The 19681-nt window shown below is 37.0% G+C and overlaps 1 protein-coding gene across 1 annotated transcript in view; it reads right to left on the bottom strand.

Moving 5' to 3' along the window:
- The window catches only part of DOCK7 (dedicator of cytokinesis 7), a 124260-nt gene that overhangs the window by 77613 nt on the left and 26966 nt on the right, over positions 1 to 19681 (bottom strand). The window contains exons 7-14 of the mRNA XM_070941286.1: positions 18460 to 18545; positions 14517 to 14583; positions 13800 to 13949; positions 12404 to 12484; positions 10806 to 10971; positions 6432 to 6574; positions 4198 to 4291; positions 3927 to 4089 (exon numbers count right to left, since the gene is read on the bottom strand). Of these exons, the coding sequence (XP_070797387.1) occupies positions 3927 to 4089; positions 4198 to 4291; positions 6432 to 6574; positions 10806 to 10971; positions 12404 to 12484; positions 13800 to 13949; positions 14517 to 14583; positions 18460 to 18545 (950 nt within the window). The remainder of the gene's footprint in view (positions 1 to 3926; positions 4090 to 4197; positions 4292 to 6431; positions 6575 to 10805; positions 10972 to 12403; positions 12485 to 13799; positions 13950 to 14516; positions 14584 to 18459; positions 18546 to 19681) is intronic.

Here is a 19681-nt window from a genome sequence, read left to right as displayed (position 1 = left end):
TTAATAGTTCAATCAAAAGACTATAGAGCTATATTTCATTTATACCATCTTTCAGTTTACAATAATAACTAACTATATCACAATATGATACTAAAATATTATCTCTATAATGAAGCATTTTAAAAGTCAACATGAAATGCCCATACAGTGCAGAGTCCTTTATCAAAATTAAGTAACACTGTTTTAAATTTAGAAATCAGTGCTTTTAAATCAAGGAAATGTCTTTTAGCAATTAAGCATTCTGATTCAAAAGTTGTATCCTAAAATATCAGGTATTGGGGGACTTTATCTGGAGGATGGCTATGAGTGTTCAATATTATCACCAGTTAAATGAAAGCAAAAGAACATCACCTGATCCTGGAGAACACTATTGGAGAGAAAGTGGGTTGTACTGTCTGGCTGCTTACCTGTGCATGGATATTGTTTATTGCAGGATCAATCTTTGTGTGCCCCTGACAATGACCACCTGCCCTAGGACTGCGTTTCCCATAACATTATTTCTCAATAGAGAGTTGTTTAAAAAACATTAACTGATGCCTTTCCTACCCTTGCTTCTCACCTGGCTGCTGCCTGCTCTATTTCCACTATTTAAGATTAGCAAATCTGAACTGCAAAAATCTGGATGGTCACTAGATGGTAGCAATGAGTTCAGAATTTTCCATGTCTAACGCTATTTATCTGGAAGTCCTATTAAAAGATTGCACAGACACAAACAGCAAAGGAGACAAAGAGGTTCTGTCATACTACTGCTCACATAAAGATATTGTTCACAGTGTTATTTCTGCTGGCAAGCTGAGATGGACTCCTGAAAACCGAAACCTTTTCTTCATGTTGAAGGGTTTGCCTCCTATATGACACACGTTGCTGAAGTCAAAACATCTGTTTACGCTAAACACATTCCCTAACTATTTGCATCTGAGCTCTATTTTTTACTACTTAAAAAATCTACAAAAATACTTGTAATTCCCCCAAACTTTTTACTATTAAATTACTTATCCATTTTAGTGTTATTTTTATTTTAGTTTTTCATGTCTATATTCTTTTTGGGGGGGGGAAAAGTTAGTATCCCTGATTGCATGGCAAAGGAGAAAGGTAGAGTATCTATTAAATAAATTAAAAATAATAAAAAAATAACAACACAAAGCAATTCTGCCCAAAGATATTAAATGCAGATTCTGGAACTACTGAAGAAAATTCATACTATATTTTCCTATATATTAGTCTGCTCCCCAGAATCTTATTTGAGTAAACACATGTTATTACTGTGCAATCTAGAAAATATAAAGGAGAAGGAAGCTTTAATCTGCAACTAATGAATACAGTACGTGAAGTAGCTGGTGGTTTATTCCTTCTCTTTGAAAGGTGACACATAATTCAGTTGTAAACCATAACCTCAATAGAAAAAAAAATCTGGCATAAAGTTTTCATGATTTTATTATAGATATATTATTCGGTACCATTCTGTCCTTGCTAGGACTTTTACTCGCATTGATTTATTACACACTACCTAATGGTTGGTTGACTGCAACTATTATCCCTCTTCCCTAATCCCTAAAACATATATAGTTGTAAGAGATAAAATTACCTCCCAAACGTTCTTCCTGATATGGCATTGAAGATGATTAAATTTCTCCTTCAGAAATTAGAAATTTGGCTTGCTCCCTCCAAGAACTCTCAAGTTTTTGAGAAGGTTGTTCTACAAGTTTCCCTAGCAAAATGCTTCTTGAAGAACTATTGCATTCTTTGATAATATGTATATTATAATTCATAATGGTCAAGGCGCTAAACTAGAGAAAAAACCAGTTTGATGTAATGGTGAGGGCATCAAGCTAGCAATTGGGAAAATGTGAGTTCTAGACTTGACTTAAGCACAAAGCCAGCTGGGTGACCTTGAGCCACTCATTATCTCTCAGCTCTAGGAAGAAGGCAACGGCAAACCACTTCTAAAATTTTGCCAAAAAACCCTGCAGGGATTTGTCCAGGTCATTACCAGGGGTCAACAATGACTCAAAGGTGCATGTGCATGCATACACACACACACACACACACACACACACACACACACACACACACACACAGAAGTGGTTCTAAGTAAGATTATAATGAGAAGACCAAAGATTTAATTTTGACATACTATTCAAAGCATGTGATATTGTTCTTGCTTTGCCTGAAAGGGTGCACTGAAAATGGAAATAATAATGCACAAATCTGATAAGCCAAGAGCTCAACCAATTCAGATAAACTAGAAAATCCATTAGGAAAATTATTCTTTTCGGGCCCACAGTTTTTAGAAGATCAGGTTGACATTTTTTGAATATCAATTGATTAATATCAAAGGACTTGGTTGGTTGCTGTGGGAGCAAAGAAAATAAATGGGAAAGCTCTTCTACTTCCCCAAAACAGAAGTTAGCTGAGGCTGCAGGAAGCTGTGCTAGCAACTGGTGACAAAACATCTAGCAAGTAGCCAATACCTATACCAACATTTCTATATATAGAAATACCTTCTATTTGCAAAATAATGCTCTTTGTCTCTGTTTAAATGACCCTGTTTTCAGCATTGTGAGACAGGCAGCATGTCTCTCTAGCTGTCCTATCACTTTCATAATATAGTACTAGGTTACTTATGCATGATAAATGTCCAAATTATTTGCAGTGGAAAAGAACTAAAGCACAGTTCTAGCTATCAAAGCTGGTAGCAAACACCTGAATGACCAACAGATGAAAGCAGAGTTCATTTATTATATCTTTGCACAGCTAGAGATTTGTCTGCATTTTCCCAGACCCAGTCTAGTACTGTACTATACATGCTCGCATATAAGCCTATATAAGATACATGCTCGCATATAAGCCTAAGATAAGATGACCCTAATTTTTTTAACTAAAATACCATGAAAAATGTGCCAGCCGCAGATAAGCCAACCCTCAAATTGATCATGTGTTTTAATTTTCACAATTGGCTTATCATAGATAATCATAAGATTATCTATTTTTCATGGTATTTTGGTTAAAGATTGGGGGGGTCAGCTCATCCAGTGATGGGCGAATACACAAATATAAATATAAAGTACACAGCTACTTTAATTGACTATATATTTTGGAAAAACACAATTCCATCTAATTCAGATTATTAAAGGAATTGAATTATTTGCATCACATCATCAGCAAACGGGTGTACATATGTAAACATTTTAAAGGGTTGCATCTCAGTGGTAAGCAGACAATTACAACTGGCATAGTGTTATAGTACCTTCCACAACCATAGTTCACTTTTGATTAAAATGAAAATACAATCCATTCTTGAATTAGTATTATTAATAATAGAAGCATAATTTCTTCCACTGTGGTATTTCTTCCATCCAGATCTTCGTGGAATAGCACACTAAATTATGTAGCAGTCCTAGTACCTTTACTATAACCAGGGCATCGTATAATTTAAATATTCCATTCTACCCACACATATTCCCTTAGCAGTAATGTTTTTTGTTTTGATCTAGTGACGATATTACACAGCTAAAGAATAGGTAGAATCCAAGCAAAACAAGATTAATTTAACACTTAGGTTATATCTAGGAATGTAAAGACCAAAGAGGAAAGATTCTTTTCTACTCAACTTTTAACTATTCAAATTAAATGAACACAAAAAATAAATTCTGGTAATTAACCTGTTGGTGTCATAAGTGATCTTCTAAATATACTCTAAACTGAAAACCAGTTATTCAAATTGACTTTGATACGATTCAAAAATAACAGGTGAACCTAATTTAGGTTCATCTATATCAACAATTATTGAAAAAGTAATTCATCTCAATGTGTTCCACAACCTATATATAATTTGCCTCAGCCAACTATGTTTACATGAAGAATAGCAGAATATAAGATACGTTGCAATACTTGAATGTGCAAAAATTATTTTTTTTTCTTCTTACCTGTAAGTTGTATTTGGAATATAAACATCTCTTGCAGGAAATTCCAAGATCTCTCTTGTTGGTCGAACTCTACTATCTGGGTAAAGTTTTACTTGCAACAGTTCTGGAGTTAGACAATAGTGTGGGTTCTCTGGGGCTGGAGAAATATCAATCTTCAACTGAGCTATGGAATGACAAATTATAGTATAATCAAACTTTAAAAATAGCCATTTGCTTAGAAAATAAAAACTGATCTTCAATATGCTTTTCAGCAGTGATATGTACACTATACCTGTGATAGGTCTCAGGCGCCTTAGAACAGAAGAAGGCCTCTTCATATCCGCAAGGAATTTGTATAAATCTTCATCGCTCAACCGGTCACCTTCCTATAGTTGATAAATAAAGGAAGGAATCATTTCCAGCCATGTAACAAGTTTCCACCAGTATTCCATGTTGTCCTCCTCTATACAGTAGTCCTTGACTTACAACAATTCATTTAGTGACCATTCGAAGGTACAACAGCACTGAAAAAAGTGACATGACCATTTTTCACACTTATGACTGTTGCAGCAGTGGTGAAATCTAAAATTTGTTACTACCGGTTCTGTAGGCATGGCTTGGTGGTGGGGGTAATGTGACTGGGTGGGCGTGGCCAATTTTTTTTTTTTTAACTTTTAAAACCATTTTTTCTACAACCTCTTCAGTGAAGAGGTTGTTAAAAAATGCTTTCAAAAGGCTCTGATCCCAGTTGAGTTGCCTGATCGGCAGAGGCTTTTTAAAAAAGCCTCTGCCGATCAGGCAACTCAGCTGGGATCGTCAGAGGCATTTAAAAGAAAAAAAGGGTTTTTTTTCTTTTTAAAGCCTTTGACGATCCCAGCTGAGCCTTGCGATTATCAGAGACTTTTTTTTTACTTTTAAAAGCATTTTTTGGCCGAAGAGGTTGTAGAAAAAATGCTTTTAAAAGTAAAAAAAAAAAAAAAAGCCTCTCATGATTGTGCGGCTCAGCTGGGCATGGGGGGTGAGGCGCAGGGTTTTTTGCTACCAGTTCTCCGAACTACCTGCCTCCATCGCTACCAGATCGGGTGATCCGGTCCGAACATTTCACCCCTGTGTTGCAGCATCCCTATAGTCACGTAATCAAAATTTGGATGCTTGGCAACTGGCTCATATTTATAAGAGTTGCAGTGTCCTGGAGTCATGGGATCACCTTTTGCTACCTTCTGACAAGCAAGTCAATGGGGAAGCCAGATTCACTTAACAACTGTTTTACTCATTTATTTTCATAAACAGGCCCTATCCTTTTTTTCTCGTTTGAATTATAAGCAAACCCAATAAAAAAGGTTAGATGGAGTGCAGATCAAAGGGAGTACTAAATGTTTTCTGCATTTCAAAAGTGAGGAAAAACCATGACAGTCCGTCTTCTCCTGGACTATCAGTACAACTCCTTTTAACTCAGTAATTACTCCTATTTCATTGTATCCTTGGAGCTACTGAACTTAGAAAAGCATTAGAAGTAGTCAATTTAAAATATGGTACACTTTCCTACTTAATGGTGCCAAAGCCAGACTATGTTACACAAGGATGTTGGAGAATTCAGTAGAAAAGGGTGCTTCAAACATGCTGCATGATGCTTATGACACACAACCTATCTCATTTGAATTCATATACATCAGAGTGAGAATATAAAGCTTAGTGTTACATGTCCTGTTGCACTGACTCCACACATGAATTAGGTAAGGGGATAGAAGCAGGCTGAGAAGATGCACCAAACTCTTGCCCCTCAAAAGTATGTGGCTTCCCATGATTCCTTCAAAGATGTATGTCTGAGAAAGTGTGCAATCACAGACCACTAGTTAAATAGAACTGCTATACAAAAAAGGAGTTTCAATTTGCAATGGAAGCTTACACAGGTAATAATATAGCTATAATACATGAATGGATGAGACCAACTTTGGTTTGGCAATGAAGGAACCAGGCTAGAAACCAGTAGACTGTGAGTTCTAGTCCTGTCTTAAGCACAAAGGCAGCTGGGTGGCCTGGGGCCAGTCAATCTTTCTCAGCACTCGGAAGAAGACAATGGCAAGCCACTTCTGAAAATTCTTGCTAAGAAAATTGCAGGAACTTCTCTAGGCAGTTACCAGGAGTCAGCAGTGACTCAATGGTGCCAAAACAAAAGAAAACAAATACATTGGATATTTCCAAGCTATGAATCAATTTACCTGTCAACAGGCTTCATAGTATTTCTATAATCTATAATATTAGTTAAGAAAGATATGGAATAGGTGCTACTTACCAAATATATCACCAAAATATAGCTTATTTGTGCAAGTCTAACTCATGGAGACTACCTGATTTCTATCCTGATGTTAAACTGGCTTTTTTGTGTGCACATCTGTGAATATAATTTATAGTTTTTGAAGTCCTAATGAAACCTTAACTAGTTAGGATAACGTATTATAAAATAATAACAATAACAATATATGACTAGTTGTAGCAAGTGTTACTATATCAAAAATGGAGGAATACCTGTTTAAAAAAGTTTGTCACTGTCAAAGTAGCTGGTCTAAAGCTAGTCAGGTTACAGGCCTCGTCCCCACTAGTGGTTCTTTCTAGAGAACGCCTACCAACAATGCTTGAGTTTCTTCTTTCAGACCAAGATCCTTTACGTTCTTTATAAAAAACAACAAGAGAAATAAAACTTTCATAGTTACTTTTGAAGGCTAGCTGTATGAACTTTGGGAAAAACAAGATAAAGACACAGTTATGCTAACACAATTTTACTCCTGGGGCACCAAAAATGCACAAAGCATTTATTACCCTTACTTCCCTCACAATAACCACACCAAGTGGCTTGTGCTTATTATAAATCATATGGGAATTTATGTCTTCGTTTCTCAAAAAAATGAAGTTAGTCATTATGAAAGATATGGGCGGTTTAGAAATGGGAAATATAAACAAGTAAAATTCTGAATACACTGAATACTAGTATCCAATAATAAAATACTCCATGATACTTCATAATAATAAAATCCCTCTTGTGGAATATGTTCGCCAGCCAGTAACATTTTCACAGAATTAGCAGAATAGTTTTAGAAAACAGCAGATGGACTAGGAATAAAATCCCTAAAAGATCATTCTATTTGTTATTGCAGGATTTTCCATTTTATTTTATGGGCTGCACATAAGGATCCTCAGCAGGTCTGGTCTTCAGTTGGTGTTGGTCAGGTTGATATAATAAAGCAGTGACAAGATCCATGATCTTATAATGAACGAGACACCTAATTTGAGATGAAACATTCAGACCTGGGTGATCGAAGTGGGTGATCACCTCTTGCAGATATGCTCATCGAAATTTTGGTTTTGGTACCAGCTGCAATCCCAGGGATTGGAGTAGCAGCAGTCATCCAAATATCTTAATAACTTTTGGAGGATTCTATACCATAGATAAAATGTTGTGAGATCCTAGGTGGTCTCTAGGAAGCAGGTTGGTTTGCGAATGTTGTACTGGCCACCAAAGCTTGCTTCCATTATCAAGTCTGCAGCAGAATCTGCAAAGCTATTAATATGGGAAAAGTTAACTTGCCTTTATGTGTCATAGACCTGGTGTGCCAGAGTAGTTATGACCATTGTGGCGGCCAGAGATCTGAACCAAATTTTTGAGGGTCCAATACATATCAAGGATCATATACTGGATCTACTTTTTTTTTTTTTTGGTCTCTGGGCAGTTGTGAACTGAAGGTGGATTACATTACCATCAGTTCTTTATCAAGGACAAATCACTTTGTAGTTGCTTTTGGCTTGCTAGTGTTGCCCACTGTCCACAGAGAAGTCAGAAGCTATACAATTAGTCTGTCCCAAGTGACTACAGTAATAGACCCAGATGGATTTCAGAAAGGCTGGGATTTATTTTCCTGGGGATCTGATGATGTTCTTAAGACTCCATCTGAAATAGATGTGCACTGAGGATCTTGTGTCCATTTACATCAATGCATTTTTCTGTGAGCGAGTCTTGTAATACTAGGTATTCCAAAGGGTTGTGAGAGATGGAAGAGTAGAAAGAATGCCTAGATCACTACTGAAAAAAGACAAGAGGAGAATCAGACCAAGCATATATAAGAAACCGTATAAGCACACTTGATGCTAAGAGCAGGCAAACGTAGTTATCCTTCTCTTAATGCCAATTCCTAGTGGCTGAAGTCTTCCCAGAAAATAATGTGAACTTCGATCCATGAAGTAGTAAGCATGTTGTTGAAGTAGTTTTTATTCTCTGTGACCAGTTCCAGTTTATATTGCCAAGTAGAGGGAGGTCTATCCAACCACATAGTTTGCAGGTTACCTCAGGGCTTGATATTCCAATCTCACCTCTCCTGTTTATCTTCTACATGAAATTACTGTTATTCAGCAACATGAGATCAGGTATCCCCAGTGTATTACTTATGCTATGTCAATTCATGTCTGTGTCTGGAAGCTGCCTGGGCCTGGATTTGGGGGGGGGGGGGACAAGCTAAAGTTTACTCCTGAAAAGACCAAATATTTATGGGTGCACAAATTGTATGGTCCTGTTGATTTTTGATCTTTGGCTCTGAATGGAGTTGCACAGAGCTGATGTGTACTTATCCTGAACTCCCAGCTCCTGCCTGATTAAGGAGCAAATAGCAGTGGTTGGTTCTTTGCACAGAATCATCTAATGCAGTGTTTCCCAAACTTGGCTATTTTAAGATGCATGGACTTCAACTCCCAGAATTCCCCAGCCAGTATGCCTGGTTGAGGAATAGTATGCCTGGTTGAGGAATTCTGGGAGTTGAAGTCCATACATCTTCAAAGGGTCAAGTTTGGGAAACACTGATCTAATGCACCAATTGTTCATCTCTCTTCATGGTCCCTGATATTTGGTCACTTCAAATGTGGATTACTGCAATGGACTCTACACAAAGCTACCTCTGAAGACCACTTTAGATCTACAGCTCAAGCAGAATGAGCAGCGGAAAAAGTTATGGATACAGCTTGGTAAGTCCTTGAAATATCTCTGCTATGTGAACTTTGCAACTGAGCTTCCAGTCACAAAATGGTGGTCACCAACCGTAAACTCCTTTATGACATTGAATCTGGCTGAGAGACTGCCTCGCCTTTATTATTTCTGCTCATCCTGTACTTCAAATCTCATTCACTGGGCAGTATCATGGGGTCTTCTCTGTTCCTACCCTTTGGGAATGGCCTTCAAGTGGTTAAGCATTTCTTTACAAACTGGCTTTTCCCACAAACTCTGATAAGATAGGCTGATGGTGTGAATGATGATGCTGGCTAGTTTTTGTGATGATGTGGCTTTTCCCTCTTTTTGTCTTTATTGTTTTTAGGTGTTGTGTTGGTTTTAATTCTAAGCAGATTATGGTTTTTACAGTTTTTTATCGTTTGTAATACTGTTTGTTTTCATGTATCTGGTTATTTTTGTACTTTTTGTGTGTTTTTAATTTTATAAGCTATCCAATACCATGTATGTGATATGGACAGCAATATAAACTGAATAAATAAATAAAATACCATCCAGCCAGTTTGTCTTTGAGTTGAGACAGCTTTATGGGAGGGAGGGAGAAAGGATTGACTTAGTAAAAACGAAAAAAATGCAAGTTAATAAATATGTATACTGTAGCATACTCAATCCAAACCCTGTGACAGTCAAAGAAATGCAACAGTAACTTATATTTTGCAGAAAAATAATTAGAACTTGCCTGGACAGTTCTACATTATTATTATTAAATTTTTATTGCATGTGTATGTATAGTAACAAACATACCTAATACTTCTGTCTCCTATTTTCCCTACAGCAAGAAACCAGTAAGATGAGCTGGGCTGAGAAAGTATAACTAGCCCAGCCAGCTTTCTTGCCTAAGGCAGGACTGGAATTAACCATTTCCGGTTTCTAGACCAGCGCCTTAACTACTACCAAACTCAGCTCTCCGTTCTATGAAAGGAAGAATCTATTTCTGCAAGAGGTTGATATCCAGCAATATTTGCCCTTTTTGTCAACTTCCCTTTCAATCTCTGCCAACAGCTGTTTGTACCTGACCCTAAACCTCTAAGCCTTTCATAAAGGCTTAAAAACTTGGCTGTGTTCCTGTTCCTCTGGTGCTGAATATGTTAAGGACCCAATTGGCTATATTGCTAACTGGCCAAGTATCTTGCTCCTATGTATATTTAATCTGGATACTTTACTGTTTTTTATTGGTTTAAAATGTTTTTAGTATTTTTAATCATGTTTTTTTTTCCTTTTGAATTGTAAGCCATCCAGTATCAATGACTAAAATGGGCAGCTGCAGAAAAGGAAGGAAGGAAGGAAGGAAGGAAGGAAGGAAGGAAGGAAGGAAGGAAGGAAGGAAGGAAGGGGCAACAAAATAGAATAAACTTGGATTAAGAGAAGGAGAAGAATTATCTGAACCAGATGAAAAGAAAAAAAGGAAAGGGAAGCTCTGTTCAGACATTACAAATCCCACTCCCTTCTAGCCTTGAAGATGTTACCTACTCGGGTAATGAAACATCTGCAAGAAAGTAACCAAGCTCAGAGAGCACCAAGGACTCCACATTCCAAAAATATTAAAATTCACCAGACACTAAAATCCACTAGGCTAACCTAGCTTTTCGGCAGCAAAATTTGCAGTCCTTTGCATCTCCAATCCATTTGCTTGTGTTCAGCAGCATATTCTATATTCTAAATATACAGTATACTGTATGTGAATTTATTTCCATTAGTAATGAAATGCTATTCTTTTAAGTGATAGATAGTACGTAACTCAAAACAAATATTGCGGCTAGTAAGCAAGTAGTTTTTAAAAAGCAAGCAATTTCACATATTGGTCTTTTGCTAAGACTTATTTTCAATTTCTTGTAATACGTTTAGATATCTACCTCCAGCAGCAATTTCTACTTCTGCAGAATCTCTTTCCAAACTTCCAGCACTGCTGACTATATTCATTAAATGAATAGCAGTCCACGCAAAAGGCATGCGATATTTGCCAAGTCTTTGGCAAAATTGTTCTGATTGGCTTTTCAGTTTGTCTAGCTTTTCCTTGTTCTGCAAAAACAAAAACAAGCAAACAAGCCTGTTCACACAACTGAAATATTTCTAAAACATTAATAGTTCTCTGCTAATTATAACACGTCAGTTCATGTTTAAAAACTGAAACTTGGCATATTTCTAAGAAGAATTTTTTTTCATATCCTGTAGTAAATAAAAAGGATTTTTTTTAATTGAAGCATTTGATTGTATATATTTCTCACATGAATTAAAGATTTTTCCTAATATTCTGTTAAGTAATGCAATGAACCTTTAAATGTGATTTAAATATGCATGGTGGAATGAAAGGACTTGCCTCTAGTTGAAAGTGAAAATCACAGAATTTGCAATTAAGTCAGCAACAGAACCTAAAAGAATTCCCAAAATATATCTATAAACAATTACAAGTTACACTGTATCTACAAGAGAAAATATCTGTTGCAACCAAACAAAAGGAGACTGATGCAAGATTATAAAAAAAGCAGCTATTTATTTCGAATTCTTTCTTAGATTTATGCTAAGACCTCAAAAGTATTAACAATATCTTATTTTTATTTTAAAATACAGGTAGTCCTCGACTTAAAACCATTCAGTTAGTGACCATTTGAAGTTACAACAGCACTTAAAATAGTGACTCTACGGCTGTTTTTCACACTTACAACCATGAGGATGCTGCAATGGTTGCAAGTGTGAAATTTGGATTTGGATGCTTGGCAACTGGATCATATTTATGTCAGCTGCAGTGTATCCGGGGTCATGTGATCATCTTTTGTGATCTTTTGACAAACAAAGTCAATGGGGTAACAACCATGTTACTAACTGAACAACTGCATTTAACAACTGTGGCAAGAAAAGTCATAAAAAGTCATAAAATGGGGCAAAACTCATTTAAAGCTCATAGAAAAAAAATTTGGGCTCAATTGTGGACATAAGTTGAGGGCTTCTTGTATTTTTTTTACAGAATTTCAAACCATTATCTTGGTAGCTTTTCATTTATTATAGCACATAATTCTGTTTGGAGGGCAAGCACTAAGGGGCAACAGTAAGCCACAAATTTTCATTTAAAGAGGAAGAATTGGGACATGATGCAAAGAGACAAGAGCAGAAGTGAAGACGCAAGATTTTGGCTTAGTCACATAGTGGCAAATCTAATTGAGCAACTTACTCAAGCAAATTACTTATGAGGAGTTATACTCAATGAGTTTCAGAAGCAGAACAGGATAGATAAAAACTTTAGCAATTTTGTATTTATCCAAAAGTCTAAAATACAAGGGGAATGGGAATTACTGCAAATTGCTTCACTTTGCACTATTTGTCAGTAGAAGGACTTGCAATTCATGATTTGTATCTCCTATATGTGAATTGTTCCACTTTGTTTAATGAATGTAGCAATCAACTGTTAAGTGCAGGGCACAGTCTACTTTTGGATGAAAAATAAAAAAGTGCTTACCTTTGCAGCATCTGCTTCTTTCATAATCATATATGGCTCAGCACATTCCCCAATATCTCCTTGCTGTAGTACCTTTTCCAACTACTCAAAGAAAAGGAGGCAGAACAAAGGATTTGTATGATATAGGAAACATGTTTCAAATGTACAATATGTGATTGAAGTTAAACTTTTTATTCAATTACCCAATCCTACAACTAGGAAGAGAGGTTCTTTCTTTGTGCCCTAGTTATATAAGCCACAGCCATAAAGATAAAAAGCAGGTACAGTCATATCTGTACAAAGGAGAACAGGCCAATCTCTTATCTCCCAATTGCCAATGTGAGATTTCTAACTAAGAGAAAAAGAAGGTCCTGCTTGAAGTCCCATCTTTTTAGATTTGCTTACTAGGGACTCAAGTCTTCTTCATTAATATGACAATCCTCTAAAATTCCCTACTAGGAGACCAACCTAATTATACACCTTTTTTTCATTTGTTTATTTAGCAGAGCTTATGCCCTTGGGCTACTGGAAAACATTAATAAGAATGTAAGTTCTGGAATGAGCCTACTTACAATGTAGGGTAACCACAGGAGGAGAGGCAGGACAAAATAAGCATTTAGGTAGTAGCTATACATGTATAATCTGCAGGCATACCTCTTACTGTATACAGAATATGTTCAAGAAACTTGTGTAATTTCCAATACTGTAACACAACATCTAAACACAGGATCAGGACTATCACCTGTGCCATCACTTACATTTCTGAGAAAGGAAAAGGAACTGAACTCTGCCAAACTTCTTTCATTTCTTGATAATGCATTTTGTGTATTTTGTTGTTGTTCAGTCGCTAAATTGTGTCCAACTCTTCACACCCTCATGGACCATAGAATGTCAGGCTCCCCCCTGTCCTCCACTGTCTCCCAGGGTTTGCCCAAATTCATGCTCATGCGTTGATGACACTATCTAACCATCTCATACTCTGCTATCCCCTTCTTCTTTTGCCTTCCCTCTTTTCCAACATGAGTGGCTTTTCCAATGAATCCTCTCTTCTCTTTAGGTGACCAAAGTATTTAAACTTCAGCTTCAGTAGCTATCCTTCCAAAGAACAGTCAGGATTTATTTCCTTTAAGAATGTTGTGTATATGTATGCATTTATATAGTGCTTAGTCTATTTGGCTCTGCTGTTTCTGTTAAAAATAGTTTCTTCAACTACCGCTTGTATATTTTTCCCTACGTATATAAAGAGAAGTGATTACCTACGAACAATATTCAGGTCTTACGAAATCATGTATTCCACCAGACTTTTAAATGACTTTCATCTCTAATTTTTAAATACTCATATATTGGATAGCTATATTCCCAACCTTTATCATCACATAAAATATTATCTTTTTGAACAAGAGAAGAAAAATCTTACCTTTATTACCAGGAAGACATCTTGGGAAGGGTATGTAATACTAAAGATGGCTGAACGAGCCAAAGTGGTTATGGCCGCAGGGGGAACGTGAGGTCGCAACATGCTTTTCATTTGTTCAGAGTTTAAATCAAAGTAAAAGTTTTCTGAAATCTAAAACAAGAAGCTAGCTAATTGCAGGTTATTAACTAGACAGACAAATAAATATAGTTCACCAAATACAAAATTTTAAAATATCAGAGCAGTTCATAATATAGCTACTCTTATAACCACTGGAGATGGCAGTAACTCAAAATACTTTTTATATTTTCACATAGTTTTATCCCATTTAGGACTGCACAAGGCTGATTAGGAGGGCAAAATGTGATTTGGAATGTGCACATGTATGCATATCTGTCAAGCACACCTTAAACCAAACATGGTTTAATTGACACTGGGCAAACATGGACTTTTGGATTAAAGCTATAATTGTGCCTGAACACCTGCTGTTCATACATTTGCTAGAGTCACTTGTGACAGTGTTTGGCCTACAGTACAGTGACTTTTCTGTTATTCCTCAAATGGACTGCCTTTTCCATTTTGAATTTGTTGATGTAATTCTTATATCACGATGGCAAACAAAGTAAAGGCAACATTGCAAGTGCTGAGCATAGAAGCACTACTATCTCATATAGTATACAGCATTCAAGTTCCATCCGGAGCAAGTAAGCGTCAACTCACCTTCTTCTTTTCTTTAACGTCGTATAATGCCAGACTTGCAAAAATGGGCTCTATTTCAATTTCAAACCTTCCGAGAAAAGAAAAAGATTAATTACGACCAAAGAGTAGCAACTTCATTTCACTCCACTATATGAACCCCACAGGCACACAGAGAGATACCGAATTAGGATTATGATTGATTACAATGATTCTATTTCTATGACTTTAACAACAGTCTAACACCAGTAGCATTGCTTAAGCCAGAGGTCCCAATCCCCAGTCCTTAGACCAGCTTCGGGCCGCAGCATGCCAGAAACTGAACCGCGCAAATAAGTGAAGCCCCATCCGTGGGATGCAGTCAGCATGCAAAACCACACCCTGACCAGTCCATGGAAAAATCTCTCTCCATGGAACCAGTCCCTGGTGCCCAAAAGGTTGGGGGCCACTGGCTTAAGCATTCAAGTACCTCAAGATATTTCACCAAGATGCATACAATAGCAACCAAATAAAAGCTTTGAGCACAAATGCAGTGCTAGTAAGATATTATAATACAGGTATTGAATAACACAAAATCAAATATCTCGGAATGCTGCTTTATATACATAAAGGTCTCTCAATATGTCAACCAATAAAAAGAATGAGAGGTGTGCAAGGGCATAATCTTCCTCTGATTGTGCAACTGCACATTTTTCCACAGTCTGTTTTTAACACTGGATTCAATCAACTCCTACATAATCCATTTGATCTCAGCTAAAATATTGAGTAGGAACAGGTTTTTCAGATTGTATTTTCTGCTATCTATATTACCCTGGAATTAGAGCCTGTATATTTTGTTTTATTTTTTTGATATGGTTGTATTACTAACCAATTAATAAACTTTCTATCCATTTATATAATCCTAACACAGCCTATAAATGTTACAAACATAATTGACTGATCTCTATGAATTACAAAAACATTTTAAAAACATGTACAGAACCAAAGCTTCATCTTGTGAAGCTTCAAAAAAAGCATAATAATTTGCCTTCCCAAGTTGGCATAGAAAGATTCTACGGTAAAGATTTTTGACCAAAACAAAAAGTAAAGCTTTTTGCTATTATTACTTTTTTGCAGTGAGTGTGACTGTGTGCTTGCATACAACCATCTTCTTCAGAAATAATTTTCACTAAGGATTAAACTAAGCGGGAACTTTAAATCTTTGTAGTCCAAACTGAAGCCCTTATCTGATTTCCCCAAAGTAAACCAGGAATCATAAAAAAAATAATGGTCTGCAATTATAACTTGGAAAAAGAACAAGATTCCACAGCTCAGGATCAGAATGTAAAGTTTACATTCTTTATTAACGTGGTGATTTTGTTCAACACAGTGAACATATTCATATATATAAATAGCATGCCAAGGCCCATACTGAGTGAGAAAAACGTATGTTCAATATAACTGCAATTGACATAATTTTTCCTCATATATTTAATAATTTCTCCCTTTTGCCATGTTAAAACTCAATGGCAGTTGTTGAAACTCGGGGGAGCCACAATCAAGGCTTTGGGGCAACATTTGTGGCCCTAGAAACTCAAGGAAGGAAACTGAGCACTCGTAGAAGGAACAAAGGCATCTATTTCAGTACACAGCTCAGGCGCAACATGAGAATACCCTACTGTTCTAAATTACTGGCAGTGTTTTAAGCCTTTGTTTTCTTGAATATTTTCTTTCTTATTTCCTGATTCTATTTATCCTACAGTTCACTTAACAAAGATGAAAAGCGCTATTGGTTTCCCAGACCATGAATCTAAGTAGGTACTTGACAACAACCGTATTCATTTACAAAACAAAAACGTATTAGTGGTTCTGCTCATCATCTGTGTCCCCCATTCTTCTAAATGATAAATTGAGATTTCTTCTGACTTTGCACATCCTAACAACAATATACCAGGGCGGCGTGTGTTAAAAACTTCCGAATTAATTCTGCTGAATTAATATATTTAAAGTGGAGGTTCCCCAGCTATCCACACACTTAGCAAAATAGATTCATAGATTTTTCTCTTTGTATTTGTACTGGGCTGACTGAGTCAATTTTGAGCTTTTACATTTGGCACACAAGGCCCCAACCTATGGATCTCAGCCTTTCATATCTTAACTCCCAGCATTCAATCCACCAAAGCACGAGTCCCCTTTTGGGAAACTTAACAAAATTCTGACTGTTTCTGGAACATCAGTACAAAATACTCAGGAGCTCTTTATGTTAAATATCATTTCTAATAGAATCTATCTATTTCTAATAGAAATAGAGCTCAGCAAAGGACCAATTGATATACTACTTTGTTGCATGTTGTACGACTTCATGCTGTAGGGTCTTATAGAACACTGTAACAGAAAAATGCTCAGAATTAACACCAGGACTTTTGTTTCTCTCTAGGATGGGGTGGGCAACTCTGGCCCCTTTACGACCTGTGGACTTCAACTCCCAGCTGACTCAGGAATTCTTGGGAGTTGAAGTCCACAGCTCGTAAAAGGGGCAGAGATGTGCAATCCTGCTCTAGGAGTTAAGTCCCACTTACATTTCAGTTTCAAAAGCTCTAGTAACTGGCGCTCTCTAACAAGAAATGTTGACAGAACTAAGGACAGACAAGATGAATAAAGTCATGTGGAAAATCAGTTTTGTGCTTTATTTCTCTAAGGGACTAGCAGTAAAATTTTACCTCCTGTTATTAGAGAAGAGTTATAGGCAATGAACCAACTACAGGTAACCCTCTATTCTGGAGCTCCACTTCATTAAACTTGTTTAACAAGTTTCCTGGCTCCCTGGTGAATGCTTTGCTGGCTGCCTCAAGGCTCAAGGTTTAAAGAGAGTTTGGATTTCTGAGCCTCAGTTTGCCTTAAAGTGCTGCCTTTTAGAAGCAATGGATTGCAACTTCCAGAATTCCCAACCAGCAAGGGAATCAGCATTGCTGTACAAGTATCAGGTAGCTCATGTTTAATCCGTCTGGTCACTATCATATTGGAGAAGGTGCTCTATCCCAACCAGCAAATTCTATGTATTAGTTATATATTCTAGGCTTCTATTCACCATTCCTAATCTCTTTCTTGGGTTTTTTTTATTTTTATTTATTTAATTTGTATCCTGCCTTTATTATTTTTATTATTTTTTACAAATTTTATAATAAATAATTTTATTATTATTTTTACAAATAACTCAAGGTGGTGAATATACCCAACACACCTTCTTCCTCCTATTGTCTCCACAACAACCACCCTGTGAGGTGGATTGGACTGAGAGAGAGTGACTGGCCCAAAGTCACCAAGCTGGCTTTCCTGGCTAAGGTGGGACAATTTGAACTCAGGGCCTCCAGCTTTCTAGCCTGGTGCCTTAACCACTAGACCAAAAAACCTGAGTCTTCATTGCAGTTTGAGTTTTAATGTTATGGGAAAATAAGTTTTCTTTTTCTATTTTCTCCGTGCATGGCGCTATAAATCTCCATCTTGTATTCTTACATTCCATCAAATGAAAAAGCCTTTATATTTCAGTTTACATTTTCTTCAGAAGAAATATACCTCAGCTATTCTTTTTTGGGGAAGATGCAGGAAGAGGTAGAAGTAATTGCAACTAAGGTGCATATTATTCATATTTGTGTTAGTTGTGAATATGAAACATTGAGACAGGTCATTCGTTTCAGCTGCACTCAATTGCTATTTAATAGCGCCTCCACTATTTAAATGCTATTTGGAAAATATGGAAATCATATGTTTGTGGGAAAACACTGGAGCTGGCAACCTTAGTCTGACAAGATAAGTATTGTGTACATGTATGTGTATTTGTGTATATGTGTGTCCATGTGCCTGTCCTACTTTCTTCCCTCCCCGCCTCCACAATTATCTTAAATTCAGAGTCACTTCTGATACAGGAGAAAATACAACAGCATTTCAAAAAAAAAAAAAAAAAATTCAAATTGGCCAAGTTAATACTTACTTTAGAGACAAACACTTGACAAGAAGCCTTTGACCAAAGTGCTCTTTGGGGATTTCTGGAATGCCAAGCCTTTCTATGGGCTCCTCCTAAAAACCCAGGAAGGAAGGAATGCATCACTTCCATAAATAAAGCATAGCATCAAATGACTACAACAAAAATGCAAGACAGATTCCCGTCCACCCCTTTCTAAAGCATAAGTGTAATTTCAAAATTGATCAACTGGCAGCAACTAAAAATAATAGTACATAGAGGGGCTTAATTTCAGATTACAGATCGGAGGACTGTAAATGTAGATCTGTCTGTCTATGGAGATTCTCTGTCATCCAGGTCACAGTTGTCCCAAAGGTGCTTTTTCAAAAGGCAACTGGGACTTTGTTTTTCCTTGAAGACATTTTGCTTCTCATCCAAGAAACTTCTTCAGTTTTCTGCTTTTGTATGCAAAGAATCTAGATTAACCTCAATGAAAACCTTCACGCTGCGAAAGTGCCACCATCTGCCCAGAGGTGGGATTCAGCCAGTTCACACCTATTCAGTAGAACCGGTTGTTAACTTTCTAAGCAGTTCGGAGAACTGGTTGTTAAAAGAAATATTATTTTGGTTTTCTTCCACTTTACAGGGCTAATCCTGTAAGGAAGGCAGGAAGGAAACATTCTGGTGGTGTTTCTAGCCTAATCTTTATTGCCCTGCTTACAGAAACTGCCTCTCTGGTTAACCCTTATTACATTGTAACAGCTAAGGCGAAGCGCCCATCGACGTGAGTGATGTTGAGTTGGCGAAGCGCACATCGACGTGAGTGATGTTGAGTTGGCCATGCCCACACGGTCACATGACCACCGAGCCATGCGTACCCAGCTGGTCATTAGGGCAGAGAACCGGTTGTTAAATTATTTGAATCCCACCACTGCATCTGCCTCCTTAAGCCAAACAGGAATGTCATTTTTCCCACCATCTTTGGGTCTCTCTGCAACAGAAGCTTGCAGGGAAGTTGGCATGAATGGAGCACCACTGGAAAATCCTGCTCCAGGTACTTTTCATGCCAGATGAAACTGCAGAGGAAAGCTAAACAGTAAGATCAAAACAACATGGCTGCTTCACTTCTCTCTGCCAAACAAAAGAGTGGCTTTGCTTTGCTTAGGACCTTCACTAGGAATGTCAACCTAAAAAGGTTTCAAAAATGCCCTGGGAAGCAATATCTAAAAGGATTATATTTTCATTACTTTTT

Source organism: Pituophis catenifer, unplaced genomic scaffold (assembly GCF_029215685.1).
Source record: "Pituophis catenifer annectens isolate HBS135680 unplaced genomic scaffold, rPitCat1.0.hap2 SCAF_3, whole genome shotgun sequence".
In the NCBI taxonomy this organism is placed as follows: Eukaryota; Metazoa; Chordata; class Lepidosauria; order Squamata; family Colubridae; genus Pituophis; species Pituophis catenifer.
This window is presented reverse-complemented; position numbering and strand designations above follow the sequence as displayed.